Genomic DNA, 20000 nt, shown 5'->3' on the forward strand with positions numbered 1-20000 from the left:
CCCACAAAAAAAGCCCTGTATATATATATATATATATATATATATATATATATATATATATATATATACAGGCAAAGTGCACTCCAGATCCTCCTTACACAACAGCTTCGGGTGCTAGCAAAAGCAAAGTACAGCCAAGAACAAAAAGCACTCCAGAAGTCTTGTTAACTTTATCACCTTTAATAGTGAACGTTTTCGGGCTACAAACAGCCCGTCCTCAAACTTACAAGGTTAGCAAACACTTACCACCCCACTGTGTTATAGACCGCCACCAAGACCAAGTGCGCCACGCTCTCCGCGGTGGATGCGCCGCCCCTAGCGAGTGACGTCATCGCCCGCGGCAACGTGGAAAAACTAAAAAGGGCAAAAGACAACAGTAAGTTTATGCAGACATCGAGATAAACAAATTCTAAGCACTATAATAGTCCAGCAATATGTATTTACAGAAGGCAAACAAGTAGATATAAAACAAATGTATAAAGACAGAACCAACGGTTGTCATAGTAACAGATAAACAATCAGGCTACCTGTCAACTTGCTGTATAAGCGACTATGGGGCTCCACAAAACAAATAAGTATACCAATCTGGTAAATAATTTTATAATAAACACATGTGTTAACCATTATTATGTAGAGTGGAGTCACATCCCCGAAAAGACAGAGAAGAAAAAGCAAATGTTATTTATTTCTAAATATAAATAAATCATGGCTCTCATTAATTAACAGAAATGAAGAATTTCTATGGACTCCCCATGAATACATCCTTCAGCTCTGGAAACGGGTCATAGAAACACCTGCCAATCCAGCTGTGTATTTAGACCATAAGGTACCAGTGTGTTTAATTCGAAAGTCCATTTCGCTTCTCTTTGTAGAAGTAATCGGTTTCTATCACCCCCTCTGGGTAGTGGTGGTACATGGTCTATGATCGTATATTTCAGATCCATGATGCTGTGATGATGCTCCTGAAAATGTCTGGCCTCTGGTTGCTCAGAAGTACCCTTGTTGAGTGCCAACTTGATTGCAGATCTGTGGTTTGCCATCTGGGTGCGTAAGTCATCACAAGTTTTTCCTACATAGTAAAGCCCACATATACAGTGCAAAAGATACACTATATACGTGGTAGTGCATGTCAGGCGGAATTTGTGTTTATAAATTTTTCGTTTATGTGGATGGGTAAAGCTTGATCCAGTGATTAACCCCCCACAGGTTGTACAACCTAGACATCGGAACACCCCAGGTTTTTTAATATCCAGCCATGTTGAAGACTTGTAGCTGTGTATAGGGTAAGTTTTAATAAGCCAGTCCCGTAGAGACCTAGATCTCTTGAAACCCACTCTTGGGGGATCAGCCTTATACAAAGGTAATGATCTGTCTGTCTTAATAATGTCCCAATGTTTGTTTAGTATGTCCCTTAAGGGGCCTTTATCACCAGTGAATGTTGTGATGAATGTCATCCTGTTGTCCACCTGCTTAGTTGTACATGCACTCTCCTGACATACCTGGACACGTTGTTCCATGAGTAACTTATCCGGATAGCTCCTAGCTTCAAATCGTTGCATCATCTCAGTGAGTTGCTCTTCTCTTTTTTCTTTTTCAGAATTATTTCTCACCACCCGGAGCAGTTGAGATTTAGGCAATGCTCTCTTCAACGGGGGAGGGTGACAACTAGTGTAATGTAGCAAGGAGTTTCTATCCGTCTCCTTTCTATATAAGGTGGACTGAATCCTACCATTGCTGATGTATAGTCTTACATCTAAGAAGTCGATCTGTCTTTTGCTGGTAGTCATTTTGAATTTCAATGCCGAATTGGCTCCATTAAGCTCCTGAAACCATTCATCTAGACTAGCTGCTGTCCCAGACCAGATCAGGAACAGGTCATCTATATATCGCTTAAAAAAGCGAATATTCTTGACCTTGAATAACTCTGTTCCAAATTCCTCAAAGTGGGCCATGAATAAATTGGCGTACGATGGGGCCATATTAGACCCCATCGCCGTACCCTTCAACTGTAAAAAGAAGGATTGTTCAAAGCGAAAGTAATTAGTGGTTAAACAAAATTCCAATAATTGCCCAATTATCTCAGGAGGAGGTCCAATGTATGGAAATCTGCATAGATGAAATAAAACAGCTAGTAACCCCTCATCATGAGGGATTACAGTATATAAGCTGGTCACGTCTAGTGTGACCAGCCATATATCACCATCAACCTCCCCAAATTGCTTGAGCATCTCCAATAGTGCCATGGAGTCCCTCAAATATGATGGTGTATGGTATACCAGCGGTTGCAGGAATCTGTCCACTAAAGTGGCTATTGGCTGTTGTAAGGACCCTATTGATGATACAATGGGCCTTCCAGGAGGAGGTAAGATCCCCTTGTGTATTTTGGGGAGAGTGTACAGGACTGGGGTTCTCGGGTATGGGACCACCAGATAAAGAAAGGTGTCTTTGTTGATGAAGCCTTGTTCATAAATCAATTTGATGTACGTGTCAAGTTGTTTCTTAAAAGTCTGTGTGGGGTCATGTGGAAGCGGTCTGTACGTGTCACCATCCGCAAGCTGTGATATAATTTCTGTCCTATAGTCCTTATAGTTGAGAATAACCACTGCCCCACCTTTGTCAGCTTCAGGTATGATCAAATCTTTATTCTCAGCAAGATTTTTAAAGTTTTCCAATCATCATTCGAAAAATTATTAAACGTCTCCTTCTGCTGTAGTGATAATGAGTGATTCACATCCTCCTGTAGTCGTCGCGTAAAGGTGTTTATACTAGCGTTACCAAAATGAGGAGTATAAGTAGATTTTTTCTTTAATTGGCTCTGGTCAGTGTCAGATTCTCCGAATTTTTCTTTTAAGGATAGTAATCTCTGAAATTTCTTGGTATCAATGTAAAAGTCAAAAGGGTCAGTTCTGGAAGTTGGAACAAAAGTTAGTCCCTTATTTAATATCTTAATTTCAGAGTCATTGAGGGGGTAATCACTCAGATTAACTACTATGTTATTATTCCTCATTATTTCTGTATTGGTGGTTTTCCTCTTATACCCCCCTCTCCTGATCCTCTCCCTCTTCCTCTTCCCCTGTAGTTTTTTGAACGTGTTGCTACCCCTTTAGGGTGTTGTATCTCTTGAGAGGGATTTTGTACTTGTTCTGTATCGGAGCCTGAACCAGATCCTGAACTTTCAATAGTAGTTAAATCCTGGGATTTATAATAGCGTGGTCGTCTCCTCCTGGCAATGTGTTGTCTTTGTCTTTCACTGGCAGACAATTGCCATAAATAGACACACAGCTGGATTGGCAGGTGTTTCTATGACCCGTTTCCAGAGCTGAAGGATGTATTCATGGGGAGTCCATAGAAATTCTTCATTTCTGTTAATTAATGAGAGCCATGATTTATTTATATTTAGAAATAAATAACATTTGCTTTTTCTTCTCTGTCTTTTCGGGGATGTGACTCCACTCTACATAATAATGGTTAACACATGTGTTTATTATAAAATTATTTACCAGATTGGTATACTTATTTGTTTTGTGGAGCCCCATAGTCGCTTATACAGCAAGTTGACAGGTAGCCTGATTGTTTATCTGTTACTATGACAACCGTTGGTTCTGTCTTTATACATTTGTTTTATATCTACTTGTTTGCCTTCTGTAAATACATATTGCTGGACTATTATAGTGCTTAGAATTTGTTTATCTCGATGTCCGCATAAACTTACTGTTGTCTTTTGCCCTTTTTAGTTTTTCCACGTTGCCGCGGGCGATGACGTCACTCGCTAGGGGCGGCGCATCCACCGCGGAGAGCGTGGCGCACTTGGTCTTGGTGGCGGTCTATAACACAGTGGGGTGGTAAGTGTTTGCTAACCTTGTAAGTTTGAGGACGGGCTGTTTGTAGCCCGAAAACGTTCACTATTAAAGGTGATAAAGTTAACAAGACTTCTGGAGTGCTTTTTGTTCTTGGCTATATATATATATATATATATATATATATATATATATATATATATATATATATATATACTGTATATGTGTGTGTGTATATTTGTATGTATGTATATTTATATATACATATATTGTTCTGTCCATATAGTCATATGTACATCTTTAAATGCTATTTTAGTTCTTGTGCTCCCTCTAGTGTTATGTTTTATTATTGTATTCAATTTAATGTATATTCTCTGTTCTACCTCTGACCTTTTTTGAGGTCACTTCCTGCCTCCATTTTTGTTTCACTTGTGTGTGTAAATTAGTTTCACTTTCAATGTGTAAAGTTTACTAGAACTTTCTGCTAATAGCTTTGTAGAGGCAAATTCTTTTTATCTGGCAATTACCACTTCTGGAACCTCAGAATTCTTTCTTTGCAACAATAAAGCTTGAAGGATTCATAAATCTCTGCTGTGGAATTTGTTTGAGTTAAAGCTACTGCTGGATTCTACTAAACTGTAAGTAAATTGCATGTCTAACTTTCCATCAGAAGGCAGTCATCTTGCAAACAGTAGATGAAAACAGAATAGTAAAAAGAATACCTTCAGAGTTATTAATCTTCAGTAGAAAGACTCATGTTTGTTAAACTGTACACAGCTCAGTGTGTAACTAAGGACTTTATATAATATAAATGAAAAGCTGCATTGCTTGCTGCACACAGCTCAGTAAATGTTTCTGCATTTAACAAGGAAGATTCCATTAAGCATCTGCACTGTCTCACACAAGATATCTGCAGCTGAGAAGTGTACACTGAACTTTTGTATAAACTGTCAGTTTCCTCAGAGAAATTTATGACTGCAGTTAAATAGCTCTAATCTAGTTACTTAAAATGTCTGAAAAGGAACTTGCAATACAAGATACACTGTCAGAGCAGAACATTAGACCACAGCGTACAATAAAACCCACTGAGAAAGTCATACAAAGTTATCAAGCTGAGAAAGATGAATTAGTGGATGCATTGGATGAAATGTGGGAGAAGCTTAGAAAATGTGTGGCTTTAGCAAATGAAACTATTAATGACAAAGAACAGTTAAACAAGATTGCTGACAGACTTAATGCTTGTTATGAAAATTATGAAAGGTTGTCACGCAAATATTTTAATCTGCTATCAAAAACTAATGTTGAGGAAACTGTGCAAATTCAAACCCAGTTTAATGAATCTAATCTACAGCGCAAGAAACTAGTGCAAAGCACATTAGCAACAGTTGAAAGCAGGATTGCAGACTTGCTAGAATCCAGATCACAGCGTGCTGCCTCAACAATTCGCTCTGCTAAATCTAGAAGTACTTCCTCTTCATCTATAAGCTCCGCCATTATCAAAGCACGTGCAGAAGCTGCAATGGTGCGCGCCTCTTTTAGCAAAAAAGAAGCAACAATGAAAATGGAGGCAGCAAAACAGGAGAAGGAAAAAGAATTAGAAGCAGCGAAAAAAGAAACAGATTTAGAAATACTGCAAAATGAAAAAGAAGTAGCTGTCACCATGGCAAGATTAAAGGTACTTGAGGCAGCCAATACAGAAGAGCTCCTAGAATATTCTGTCAGTCTGGTGGGATCAGACTACCCAGAGAAGAGAACATGTGATTATGTTCTTAACCAGAGTGGAAAACACTACAACTCCTTTGAGGAGGAAGAAGGAGGCAATGCTCATAAAGACAGAGGTTGGAATGATGTGCACCCTACCACAAATTATATACATCTCAATAGCGATCCAATTGCTCCAGCCAGAACAGATGCAATTCAGCGGATAAGCAGCTCAGGTGACAATGCACAAATCACACAACCTCTTGTAAACAAACAAGTATGGGGTCCATCACAGTCACCTCCATTAAGATCAGTGAAAGAAAAGGCTTCAGCTGGATTAAATGTATCAGCGAACCCATACTATCCCTCAGTATTCAATTCCTATTACCCAAGTGATCTTCAGGCACCTCCAGTAACAAAGACTGAAAGGTTAGAGATGTCTGAGTTTGCAAGGTATATGATTCGACGTGAGCTTACTAATACAAGTCTTACAAAATTTAATGATCTGCCAGAGAACTACAGGTCTTGGAAGTCTACATTCAAGACTGCTGTTGAAGATTTAGGTATATCTGCTAGAGAAGAGCTTGATCTGCTGGTAAAGTGGTTAGGTGCTGAATCTGCAGAACGTGTCAAGAGGCTCAGAGCTGTCCATGTAGACAACCCAGTTGCAGGTTTAAAAATGGTTTGGGAACGTTTGGATCAGACCTATGGTAGTCCAGAAGTAATTGAAAATGCCCTTTTAAAGAAAATCCAAAAATTTCCAAAAGTCAGTTAGGGACAATCGCAAGCTACAAGAGTTAAGTGATCTTCTGCTGGAACTAGAAGCAGCTAAAGCAGATCCATGTCTATCAGGACTGAGTAATCTTGATACTGCAGAAGGTGTGAATCCAATTGTGGCTAAGTTACCTCATGCTCTTCAAGATAAATGGGCAACACAAGGATCAAGATACAAGCAAGAGAATAATGTATCATTTCCTCCCTTTTTCAGTAAGTTCATCCAAGATATAGCAAAGACAAGAAATGATCCAAGTTTCTCTTTAACCGAATTAAATCAGTGGGCGGTGACTTCTCCAGAATATGAGAAAGAAACTTCAAGATTCAAGAACTCAAAGAAATCAGTATTTGTCCAAAAGACAGATGTAGCACCTTCCAGACAGGAAATGCAAAGTGAGAAATTAAAGAATTTAATTCAAGAATGCCCATTGCACAAGAAGCCTCACCCACTTAAGAAATGTCATAGCTTTAGAGAAAAACCTTTGCAAGAACACATAGAGCTTCTTAAAAATTATGGACTATGCTTCAGGTGCTGTGCTTCAACAGATAATCTTTCTAGAAACTGTAAAGCCAATATTAGATGTTCAGAATGCAATAGTGACAGACATGTGTTTGCTCTCCACCCAGAGTCTTCAAGTTCCCTTCCACTTGAAAGTATTGCCCCTGCTGAAAAGCATGGCGGGGAGAAAGCAGAAGAGACAACAAACAAAACATCTGTTGCTTCAAAATGTACTGAAATATGCGGTGAAGGACTTAGTGGAAGGTCCTGCTCTAAAATATGTCTTGTTAAAGTGTATCCTAAGGGAGAGCCTGATAAATCAGTAAGAATGTATGCAATTCTGGATGATCAAAGTAATCGATCACTGGCTAGAACTGAATTCTTCAACATATTCAACGTAAATGGTAATCCTTCATCTTACACCCTTGGTACATGTGCAGGTCAGTTTGAAACAAAAGGAAGAAGAGCTAGTGATTTCATAATAGCTTCTATTACAGATAGTATACAGTTGCCTTTACCTACACTTATTGAATGCAATCAAATACCAGATAACAGGGATGAGATTCCTACACCAGAAATAGCACATTACCATCCTCATATGAAACACATAGCATTATATATATGTGTGTGTGAATGTATGTATGTATGTATATATATATATATATATATATATATATATATATATATATATATATATATATATATATATATATATATATATATATATATATATATATATATATAATAAAATATATTACCAGGAAGGATAAATTGAGATTTCTCTCATTTTCAAGTATGTCCTGGGTCCACAAAACATTGCATTGATACAATAGGGTACAATAAAATACAAAAACAATATTAATACATAATATACGCAAAATGTAATATAGAACAGGTAGGAAATATATAATCAACCATTGCAGGTGCATTCTGTTTTGAGATATGTAGAGAGGGACCAAGGCTATTTTTGCATTTCTGCGGTGTTTGTGTTTAGCTGTAATTTTCCTCTTACTCATTTACTGTACCCACACATATTATATACCGTTTTTCTCGCCATTAAATGGACTTTCAAAAGATACCATTATTTTTATCATATCTTATAATTTGCTATAAAAAAATACAAAATATAAGGAAAAAAATTGAAAAAACACACTTTTTCTAACTTTGACCCCCAAAATCTATTACACATCTACAACCACCAAAAAACACCCATGCTAAATAGTTTCTAAATTTTGTCCTGAGTTTAGAAATATCCTATGATTACATGTTCTTTGCTTTTTTTGCAAGTTATAGGGCAATATATACAAGTAGCACTTTGCTATTTCCAAACCACTTTTTTTCAAAATTAGCGCTAGTTACGTTGGAACACTGATATCTTTCAGGAATCCCTGAATATCCCTTGACATGCATATATTTTTTTTTAGAAGACATCCCAAAGTATTGATCTAGGCCCATTTTGGTATATTTAATGCCACCATTTCACCGCCAAATGCGATCAAATAAAAAAAATTGTTCACCTTTTTACAAATATTTTCACAAACTTTAGGTTTCTCACTGAAATTATTTACAAACAACTTATGCAATTATGGCATAAATGGTTGTAAATGCTTCTCTGGGATACCCTTTGTTCATAAATAGCAGACATATGTGGCTTTGGCTTTGCTTTTTGGTAATTAGAAGGCTGCTAAATGCCACTGCGCACCACACGTGTATTATGCCCAGCAGTGAAGGGGTTAATTAGGGAGCATGTAGGGAGCTTCTAGGGTTAATTTTAGCTTTAGTGTAGTGTAGTAGACAACCCCAAGTATTGATCTAGGCCCATTTTGGTATATTTCATGCCACCGTTTCACCGCCAAATGCGATCAAATTAAAAAAAAACGTTCCATTTTTCACAATTTTAGGTTTCTCACTGAAATTATTTACAAACAGCTTATGCAATTATGGCACAAATGGTTGTAAATGCTTCTCTGGGATCCCCTTTGTTCAGAAATAGCAGACATATATGGCTTTGGCATTGCTTTTTGGTAATTAGAAGGCCGCTAAATGATGCTGCACATCACACGAGTTTTATGGCTAGCAGTGAAGGGGTTAATTAGGTAGTTTGTAGGGAGCTTGCAGGGTTAATTTTAGCTTTAGTGTAGAGATCAGCCTCCCACCTGAAACATCACACCCCTTGATGCCTCCCAAACAGCTCCCTTCCCTCCCCCACCCCACAATTGTCCCCGCCATCTTAAGTACTGGCAGAAAGTCTGCCAGTACTAAAATAAAAGGAATATTTGAATTTGTTTAATTTTTTTTAGCATATTTACATATGCTGCTGTGTAGGATCCCTCCTTAGCCCCCAACCTCCCTGACCACCCCCCCAAAAACAGCTCTCTAACCCTCCCCCTCTGCCTTATTGGGGGCCATCTTGGGTACTGGGAGCTGTCTACCAGTACCCAGTTTGCAAAAAAAAAAATTTTTTTTTTCTGTACTGTAGCTTCCCCCCCCACAGACCAACCCCCACCCCCTGACTGATATTTTTTCCCAATCGATTGCCCCCTTTTTCCCACTTTTAATACTAATTTTTCTGTAGTGTAGAGGTTCCCACCCGCTCCCTTCCCATGCACGCGCCCGCCCCCGCCCCCGCCTCCCCGTGCACGCGCTCGCGCGCGTCCCTGCGCACCCCCGGTCATCCCCGCCCTTGATCCCGCCCCCCTCCACATCACAAAGAACATCGATGGCCGCCACCCACCTCCCACACCGGCTCCCACCCACCAACAATACCGGCCAACGATGTCCGGTGCAGAGAGGGCCACAGAGTGGCTCTCTCTGCATCGGATGGCTAAAAAGTGTTATTGCAGGATGCCTCGATATCGAGGCATCACTGCAATAACCGGAAACCAGCTGGAAGCGAGCAGGATCGCTTCCAGCTGCTTTCCAGACCGAGGACGTGCAGGGTACGTCCTCAGGTGTTAACTGTCTCTTTTTTTTTTAGGACGTACCCTGCACGTCCTCGGTCATTAAGGGGTTAAAGGATTTTAGGCTTGGGGAAGGTTTGAAAGTGTGCGGGAGGTCATTCCATAATTGTGGTGTTCTGTAGGAAAAGGAGGATCGAGCTGCTTTCTTTTTGTATTGAGGCAAACTAAATAATGTGCTGGTACTGGATCGGAGGTTATAGGAGGTGGGAACACCCAGGGAGAGCGTTCTGCTCAGGTAAGGTGAGAGCTTCCAAGAAAAGCTCTTAAACACAAGGCTGGAAAGATGGAGGGTGCATCTGGATTCCAGCGACAGCCAGTTTAGTTCTTTTAGCATGTCACAATGGTGGGTCCTGTAGTTACATTGTAGCACAAAGCGGCAGAACGCGTTATACAATGTATTAAGTTTATTAAGGTGAGTTTGCGGTGCAGGTGCATATACTACATCCTCATAATCAATGATTGGCATCAGCATTTGCTGTACAATCTTTTCCTTTACTGTAGGGCTGAGGCAGGATTTGTTTCTGTACAGGGCACCTAGTTTTGGATAGAGTTCAGATGCAAGTTTTTCTATGTAGAGGCCAAAAGATAGATTGGGGTCTACAACATACCCAAGTATTTGAAAGAGTGGACTGCGGTCAGTGTGCAATTTGATTTTGTTTTGATGCGTAGATGGGAATTTTGCAGTTTGTGTAATTTAGGTACCGTTCCAAAGATCACTGTGACAGTTTTGTCAGTGTTTAGGAAGAGTTTGTTTTTTGAGATCCACTTTTCTACCTCTATGAACTGGTCTTGGAGCATATATATGAATGTATGTATGTATTTGTGCACATACATGTGTGCACATACTCACAGGTGTAATATATAAGATATTTAAAAGAAGAAAAGCTTAGAAAGCACAGACCCAATTGTGAAATAGATGACAGAGTAAAATATAGAGCAGAGTAAAGGAAGAATGAAAAGGTGTAAGGCCGAAAGAGAGCTTGGTGGGCCTAAGCATGTTGGTACCAAATGAACCCTGATGTGTCCTTAGGTAAAAAGGCACCAGCCTTGGTCACCTTGATTCCTATAGAAGCTGTCTAGAGGATTTTGTTAAAGGTATTTGGACATCACCTGTGCATAGCCATAACCCATTGCTGCAGAGACCCTTCCCAGGAGTAGTAAATATGCAGTTTGTATGCAGTGTAAAGACCACAAGCTAATATTTTTTAGTCACATTCTAATGTAAACATAAATTATTAATTGTTAGAGCATTTTATTTGTGAACTGTGTTTTACCCCAGCAAAGTGTTAAATAATAACTTAAATGTCCTAATAACCTCTGGCAGAAACAGAATACTGTATTTTCTCACTGTGGCCCCCATAGGCAATCATTATATATAAACTGGTGCTAAGCTGTCTGTGTAACATGTGCACAAGCATTTGTTTGGTATTATCATAATTTCAATGTGAACTGAGCTTATGCAACTCTGCTAAAACTCACCTCCATTCGCAAGCAAGTTTTCTTGAGCTTTGTCTGTAGAGTCAGATATGATTTCTCCTATGTATTGACCAATCTTCTTAATTAGACTAAAATGTAAAAGAGAAAATGGTGATAAAACAATATTCAGACGATTATAAAATAAATGTTTGTTGCAAATTAATTAAACACATAGTTAAAATTGTGCTCATGAGCTGCAATGCATTGCTTCTCTTGAACAGAAAAGAACATTTATGCTTACCTAATAAATGTATTTCTTTTTTGACACGATGAGTCCACGGATCATCTTAATTACTAATGGGATATTCACCTCCTGGTCAGCAGGAGGAGGCAAACAGCAGCACAGCAAAGCTGTTAAATAGCTCCTCCCTTCCCTCCCACTCCAGTCATTCGACCGAAGTTAAGGATAGAAAGGAAAAAACAAGGTGCAGAGGTGTCTGAAGTTTATAATAACCAACAACCTGTCTTTACAAGAACAGGGTGGGCCGTGGACTTTTTTATGACACGATGATTCCACAGATCATCTTAATTACTAATGCGATTCAATACCCAAGCTAGAGTACACAGATGATATGGGAGGGACAAGACAGGGAACCTAAATGGAAGGCACCACTGCTTGAAGAACCTTTCTCCCAAAATCGGCCTCCGCCGAGTCCAAAGTGTCAAAATGTGTAGAATTTTTTTAAAAAAGTGTGAAGAGAAGACCAAGTTGCAGTCTTGCAAATCTGTTCCACAGAAGCTTCATTTATGAACGCCAATGAGGAAGCAACAGCCCTCGTGGCATGAGCCGTAACTCTTTCTGGAGACTGCTATCCAGCAGTCTCATATGCAAAATGTATGATACTCCTCAGCCAAAAAGAAAGAGAGGTAACCGTAGCTTTCTGTCCCTTACGTTTTCCTGAGAAAACCACAAACAAGACTGACAAAAATCCGTAGTCGCCTGCAGGAAAAACTGTAAGGCACGAACCACGTCCAAATTGTGCAGAAGACATTCCTTCTGAAAAGAAGGATTAGGACACAAAGAAGGAACAACAATTTCCTGATTAATGTTCCGATCAGAAACAACCTTAGGAAGAAATCCTAATTTAGCACGTAAAACTACCTTATCAGAATGAACCATAAGGTAAGGACTCGTACTGCAATGCCGAAAGTTCTGACACTCTACGAGCGGAAGAAATAGCAGCAAGAAATTAAACTTTCCAAGATAACTTAATATCTAAGGAATGCATAGGCTCAAACGTAGCCCCTTGAAGAACTTTGAGAACTAAAATCAGACTCCATGAAGGAGTAACAGGTTTAAACACAAGCCTGATCCTGACCAAGGCCTGACAAAATGATGGTACATCTGGGACATCTGCCAGACGTTTGTGTAACAAAATAGATAAGGCATAGACCTGACCCTATAGGGAGTTTATCGATAAACCCTTCTCCAAACCTCTTTTGGAAAAAAAGACAACATTCTAGGAATCCTAACTTTACTCCATAAGTAGCCTTTAGATTCCCACCAACAGAGATATTTATGCCCCATCTTATGGAAAATCTTTCTAGGTACAGGCCTACGAACCTGAATCATGGTCTCTATGACCGAATCAGAAAAAAAAAACCTGCTTAGATAAAATTAAGCATTCAATCTCCAAACAGTCAGCTTCAGAGAAACTAGAATTGGAAGAAGGAAGGGCCCTTGAATTTCGAAGGTCCTTCCTCAATGGAAGTCTCCAAGGTGGCAAAGATGATATGTCCACCAGATCTGCATACCAAATCAGGCGAGGCAAAGCCGGTGCAATGAAGATCACCGATGTCCTCTTGCTTGATTCGAGCAATGACCCAAGAAAGAAGCGCAAACAGAGGAAACAGGTATGCTAGACTGAAGGTCCAAGGAACCGCCAGAGCAACTATGAGTGCTGCCTGGAGGACCCTGGACCTCAACCCGTATCTCGGGATGTCGAGATGCCCTGAGATCTAATTCCGGCTGACCCCACCTGATAATCAGGTTGGAGAACACTTCCGGATGGAGTTCTAACTCCCTCAGATAAAAGGTCTGCCTGCTCAGGAAGTCCACCTACCAGTTGTCCACCCCTGGGATGTGGATCGCCGACAGGTAACAAGAACGGGTCTCCGCCCACTGAATTATCTTGGTTACCTCCGTCATTGCCAAGGAACTCCTTGTTCCTCTTGATGATTGATGTAAGCTACTGAAGTTATATTGTCCAACTTGAACCTGACAAACTGGACCGAGGCTACCTGAGGCAAGGCCAGAAGAACATTGAAAATCGTTCTCAGTTCCATAAAGTTGCTAGGAAGACCCGACTCAGACTGAGTCCAAACTCCCTGAGCCTATTAGAAGAGTACATAGCCACAGCTGGATTTGAACTCTTGACTTTCAGCTTATAAAGCAGCAAAGTTTACCACTAAGCCATCGTAGGACACCCAGACTGCTCCCCACCCTAGAAGGCTGGCGTCTTGTCACAATTACCCAAGATGGTCTGCGAAAGCAGATTCCCTGGGGAAAATGATCCTGTTGAAGAGAATCCCTTGTCTCTTGCTCCTAGTTATATTCGAGGAGCCAAATCCGCATAATCTCCGTTCCATTGCCTGAGCATGCTTGACTGCAGAGGTCTGATGTGAAACCGAGCAAATGGGATGATGACCATTGCCTCCACCATCAGCCCAATTACCTCCATGCACTGAGCCACTGATGACTGAAGAGTGGACTGAAGGACTAGACAAGTATCGATAATCTTTGATTTCCTGACTTCTGTCAGAAAAATCTTCATTGATAGGTAATCTAATATAGTTCCTAAGAAAGTTACCTCTCTAATTTGGACTAAGTAACCCTTTTCTAGATTTAGTAACTCTTTTCCAGATTTACCTTCCACCCATTTGAGACTGCAGGAAGGATAGATCATGCTTGTTGTAATGATGGCACCTGGACTAGAATGTCGTCCAAATAGTGTGCCACTGCAATGCTCCATAATCGAAGCATCGCCAACCGTGAACCCAGAACCCTTGTGAAAAGTTCGGGAACTGTGGCCAGACCAAAGAGATGAGCAACGAACTGGAAGATTTTGTCCGGAGAGGCAAACCTTAGGAACTTTTGATGATCCCTGTGAATGGGAACATGCAGGTACTCATCCATTAAATCCATTGTTGTCATAAATTGACCCTCTTAGGTCAAAGGGAAAATGGAACGAATAGTGTCCATCTTGGACGGTACTCTGAGAATTTTTTTTTTTTTTATACTTTTGAGATCTTAAATCAGTCTGAAGGTTCTCTCTCTCTTAGGGAACCATGAACAGATTTGAAATAAAATCCCAGAGCCTGTTCCAGTACCGGAACAGGAAACATCACTCCCAGGTTGGAAAGGCCTCTTGCGCCGAGAAAGAATGCCTCTCTCTTTGTCTGTTCTGAAGAAAATCTTGAAAGCAGAAATCTGCCTCTGGTAGGACAAATTTTGAACTCTAACCTGTAACCTTGGGACACAATTTTATTGCCCTGGGATCCTGAACATCTCGAACCCCAGCCTGAGCAAAGAAGGATGTCCACCCCCTACAAGATCCCGGATCGAGAGTATGCCCTTCATGCTGTCTTTGATTGAACAGCAGGCTCATTGGATTGTCTTCCCTTATTTCTTGATTGGATCTCCATTCAGGTTTAGTTTGTTCCTGTTTGGGGCAGTAGAGGAAGAGTTTCCCTCAAAATTTCGAAAGTAACGAAAATTTGCTTTGTCGTCCTTCTTGTCTGGTTCTCTTAACCTGAGGAAAAAGATGACCCTTACCTCCCGAGATATCAGAGATAATCTCTGACAGGCCAGGTCCAAATAAAGTCTTCCCCTTGTAAGGAATAGCTAGAAGTTTAGACTTAGAGGATACATCCGCAGACCAAGGTTTTAACTATAAGGCTCTGCGGGCTAGAGTAGAGAAAACCTGAAACCTTTGCTCCCAGTTTGTAACAAGAAGGGAAGCATCCGTAATAAAGGAATTAGCCAATCCTGGATCTCATCCAGGGGAGTGTCTGTCCTAATGGCATCAGACAACGCCTCAAACTAATATGACGCTGCACTAGTGACAGTATCAATGCACACAGCTGGCTGTCATTGTAAGCCCTGGTGTACATACAGCATTTTGAGTAACTCTGTAAGGGAAAAGCAGTTCTAGCGGCGGAATCGCCCGGGCTAGCCAAAACCTCTTCAATTAACAAATGGAGGTATTCAAGCTAAAAAACTGAAGCAAACAACCTCAGGATCAGATAAAGATATTACACCATCTGAGTCTGAGAATTCCCCCTCAGATACTATCGAAGTATCTTCCCCTTACATGATACAAAGAAGAAACATTCAGAATAGCACTACTGAATCAATCATCCTAAATGATTGAAAATATGTCTTCTAGTACTGTTTTCTACCTCGTGTAAAAAACAGATAATGCATGAAATGCAAAGTAACTCCAAGAGGAGTGTGAAAGGAAGCGCAGGGCACTACATGTGGGACATACATTTTTTGGGATACTATAGGAGAAATTGTGGCGTAGCTTGACCCTTAATAATAAACTCCTAAACAGCAAGAGTTTTAGAAGGAATACGGTTAAAAAAGAGTTAATAAAGCTTGTTTGAAAAAAAAAAAAAAAAAAAATTTAATAAAAATGAACACATGAAAAACGTTACTGTCTCTTTAAATCTTAAAATGCAACTTTTTATTTTTGTGTGCAGAATTGAAATAAAACGGCACATAATTACTGCAGAGCCTAGCTACACCTCAGCTAAAATTTGCTGAGGTGCCCACCTGCCTCTCTAAGACCCATTTTTGTTGCAGAATTGTAGCTTCATTATATTTAGGTGCATAACGGCAGTTAACATAAAAATCATTCCCACTTCTAAAATAAAAGTCCAGAACGTTCATAAATCAATGTGATTAGCAGTAACTTGTGATAAGCAGTAACTCATTAATAATTTGGCTGTAAAAAAAAAAGATTGCAACAGATCCGCAACTCAACTTTTTTGTTTAACGCTGTCCGGACCCCTAAAAACACAACATTCTGTGCTAAACAACCCTTCCGTTTTCCAATCGGCATTGGAGGAAGAGCGGGCAGTCTAAACTGGCGCCACACGAAGCTCCGCCCATCATGGGCGTGACAACCATGTAGCTCCCGGTTGCCATTACTATTGAAATAATAGCTACGCCACTGGGAGCTAACTTTGGGGCAAATTTGTCTACCGCTTCTCGTAACAGCGTAGCCCAAATAAATGTGAAAAAAAAAAAAAAACAATATCACTTCCCACTGAGTTACGTTTCACCCTCAGCCCAAGTGATAAAATCCCCCAAGTATAGGCCACCTAATCATTCTACTTAGCCCCAGTGCCTGCTAATAAGTAGTGATGTCTCGAACCTAAAAATTTCGGTTCGCGAACGGCAGACTCGAACTTCCGCAACTGTTCGTGAACGGGCGAACCGGGCGAACCGCCATTGACTTCAATAGGCAGGCGAACTTTAAAACCAACAGGGACTCTTTCTGGCCACAATAGTGATGGAAAAGTTGTTTCAAGGGGACTAACACCTGGACTGTGGCATGCCGGAGGGGGATCCATGGCAAAACTCCCATGGAAAATTACATAGTTGATGCAGAGTCTGGTTTTAAGCCATAAAGGGCATAAATCACCTAACATTCCTAAATTGTTTGGAATAACGTGCTTTAAAACATCAGGTATGATGTATCGATCAGGTAGTGTATGGGTTACGCCCGCTTCACAGTGACAGACCAAACTCCACATTTAAAGGTACAGTCTACACCAGAATTTTTATTGTTTTAAAAGATAGATAATCCCTTTATTACCCATTTCCCAGTTTTGCATAACTAACACATTTATATGTGTTTATGTTACAACAGATATGAGTGGTGGCATTGTGGGCAAGTGGGCCTGGCACACACGCTGGCAGGCAGGCAACTGCAATTAGATTACACTAGCAGACTGATGTTTAACAGTCAAAAAAGTTTTTTTTTTTTTAAATTTACACTACTGTTACAACAGATATGAGTGGTGGCACTGTGGGCAAGTGGGCCTGGCACACACGCTGGCAGGCAGGCAACTGCAATTAGATTACACTAGCAGACTGATGTTTAACATTAAAAAAAGTTTTGTTTTTTTAAATTTACACTACTGTTACAACAGATATGAGTGGTGGCACTGTGGGCAAGTGGGCCTGGCACACACGCTGGCAGGCAGGCAGGCAACTGCAATTAGATTACACTAGCAGACTGATGTTTCACAGTCAAAAAAGTTTTTTTTTTTTAAATTTACACTACTGTTACAACAGATATGAGTGGTGGCACTGTGGGCAAGTGAGCCTGGCACACACGCTGGCAGGCAGGCAGGCAGGCAACTGCAATTAAATTACACTAGCAGACTGATGTTTCACAGTCAAAAAAGTTAGTTTTTTTTAAATTTACACTACTGTTACAACAGATATGAGTGGTGGCACTGCAGGCAGGCAACTGCAATTAGATTACACTAGCAGACTGATGTTTCACAGGCAAAAAAAAAAAAAAAGACTGATGTTCTAGCCCTAAAAAGGGCTTTTTGGGGTGCTGTCCTTACAGCAGAGATCAGATGAGTCCTTCAGGACTGTAGTGGACACTGAATACACTAGCCTAGCTATCAATTTCCCTATAAAATCAGCAGCAGCTACACTATCCCTCCTCTCACTAAGAATGCAGGATCAGAATGAATCTAAAATGGCTGCTGTCCAGGAGCTGGGAGGGTCTGGGAGGGAGTGTCTGCTGCTGATTGGCTGAAATGTGTCTGCAGACTGTGAGATACAGGGTCAAAGTTTACTCAATGATGACGAATAGGGGGCGGATCGAACATCGCATATGTTCGCCCGCCGCGGCGAACGCGAACAAGCTATGTTCGCCGGGAACTATTCGCCGGCGAACTATTCGCGACATCACTACTAATAAGGTGCTGTCATCGAAATCCACTCCTTTTATATGTAGGAGTTCTTTCCCAAATAAATAAAGTGTTCCACTTCTCTGAGATCTTTACCATCCGACCCAGAATAAAAAAGTCAGGACTTACCTATAAACTCTGCCCGACAGCAGGGCAGCTCAGCAGGTTTAAGAGGTCCTCTCCCTCCCATAGCCCTGTGGATAAAGATAAAGCCTGAGTCATCTTACTTAGGCTATCAGGATTAGGGCAGCATCTAAGTATGGGAGGCGCAGTGAGAATTATGTCCCATAAGTTCCCATTGCTCTAAAGCCACCAATGCCCTACTGAAGAGACTGATATGGACTACGGCTACACCCTAGAACAAAGCAGCACAATCTTGCACTACTTTAAAAATAAAAAAACTCTTGATTGAAGAATCTATACTAACACCTCACTTTACCACATCCTATCACTAACATAGGCAAAGAGAATGACTGGAGTGGGAGGGAAGGAAGGGGCTATTTAACAGCTTTGATGTGGTGCTCTTTGCCTCCTTCTGCTGACCAGGAGGTGAATATCCCATTAGTAATTAAGATGATCCGTGGACTCATCGTGTCATAAAAAAGAAATTGTCAAATGAGCCAATCAGGAAGGGCATATGCATGTAGCTACCAATCACCACTTGTATCCTCCTCAGAAATGGCTCTAAAAAGCACCTGGTTTCCATGTTTAACTATATGTTAAAACATACACCTAGATTACGAGTTTTGCGTTAGAGGCTAAGCGGTGCTAACGAGCCGTTTTCTCTCACTGCTCACTTACCTACAGCGCTGGTATTACGAGTTTTCAGAAACCCGTCGTTAAAAGACAAGAAGTGAGCGTTGAGAAAAATTTTACTCATTACCGCACTCCAATACCAGCACTGCTTAAGTCAGTGGTGAGCTGGTGTAACGTGCTCGTGCACAATTTCCCCATAGGAATCAACGGGGAGAGCCGGCTGAGAAAAAGTCTAACACCTGCAAAAAAGCAGCGTAAAACTCAGTAACGCAGCCCCATTGATTCCTATGGGGAAATAAAAGTTATGTCTACACCTACCACTTTAACATGAACCCCGAGTCTAAACACCCCTAATCTTACACTTATTAACCCCTAATCTGCCACCCCCGACATCGCAGACACCTATATTATACTTATTAACTATAATTTATTTAATTATAGTGTAGTGTTAGGTGTTAGTGTAACTTAGGTTAGGTTTTATTTTACAGGTAAATTTGTATTTATTTTAGCTAGGTAGTTATTAAATAGTTAATAACTATTTAATAACTATTCTACCTAGTTAAAATAAATACAAACTTGCCTGTAAAATAAAAATAAACCCTAAGCTAGCTACAATGTAACTATTAGTTATATTGTAGCTATCTTAGGTTTTATTTTATAGGTAAGTATTTAGTTTTAAATAGGAATAATTTAGTTAATGATAGGAATATTTATTTAGATTTATTTAAATTATATTTAAGTTAGTGGGTGTTAGGTTTAGGGTTAGACTAATTCTATTTACTTTAACAGACATTTTATTTGTGAGTTTGTATTCATTAAATGAACCTTTGCCTAAAATCTTTGCCTGGCTAAGTATAGAAATAGAAGGTTTTACTATAATCACTTTATTTAGGAACACATTAAAGGAACATTGTACACTAGATTTGTCTTTGCATAAATGTTTTGTAGATGATCCATTTATATAGACCAGCTGGGTGTGTTTTTGTAAAAATCAATAGTTTTGCTTATTTTTAAATAGCATTGTGCTGATTTTCAGACTCCTAACCAAGCCCCAAAGTTTTAGATGTATACTGATGTATACAGACTTAAGATTGCTTC

The 20000-nt window shown here is 40.1% G+C and overlaps 1 protein-coding gene across 2 annotated transcripts in view; it reads right to left on the reverse strand.

Moving 5' to 3' along the window:
- The window catches only part of ATP6V1C2 (ATPase H+ transporting V1 subunit C2), a 450645-nt gene that overhangs the window by 44823 nt on the left and 385822 nt on the right, over positions 1-20000 (reverse strand). For both annotated transcript variants that reach the window (XM_053709684.1, XM_053709683.1), the window contains one exon: positions 11211-11296. In XM_053709684.1, coding sequence (XP_053565659.1) covers positions 11211-11296 — 86 coding nt within the window. The remainder of the gene's footprint in view (positions 1-11210; positions 11297-20000) is intronic.

This window comes from Bombina bombina, chromosome 4, assembly GCF_027579735.1.
Source record: "Bombina bombina isolate aBomBom1 chromosome 4, aBomBom1.pri, whole genome shotgun sequence".
In the NCBI taxonomy this organism is placed as follows: domain Eukaryota; kingdom Metazoa; phylum Chordata; class Amphibia; order Anura; family Bombinatoridae; genus Bombina; species Bombina bombina.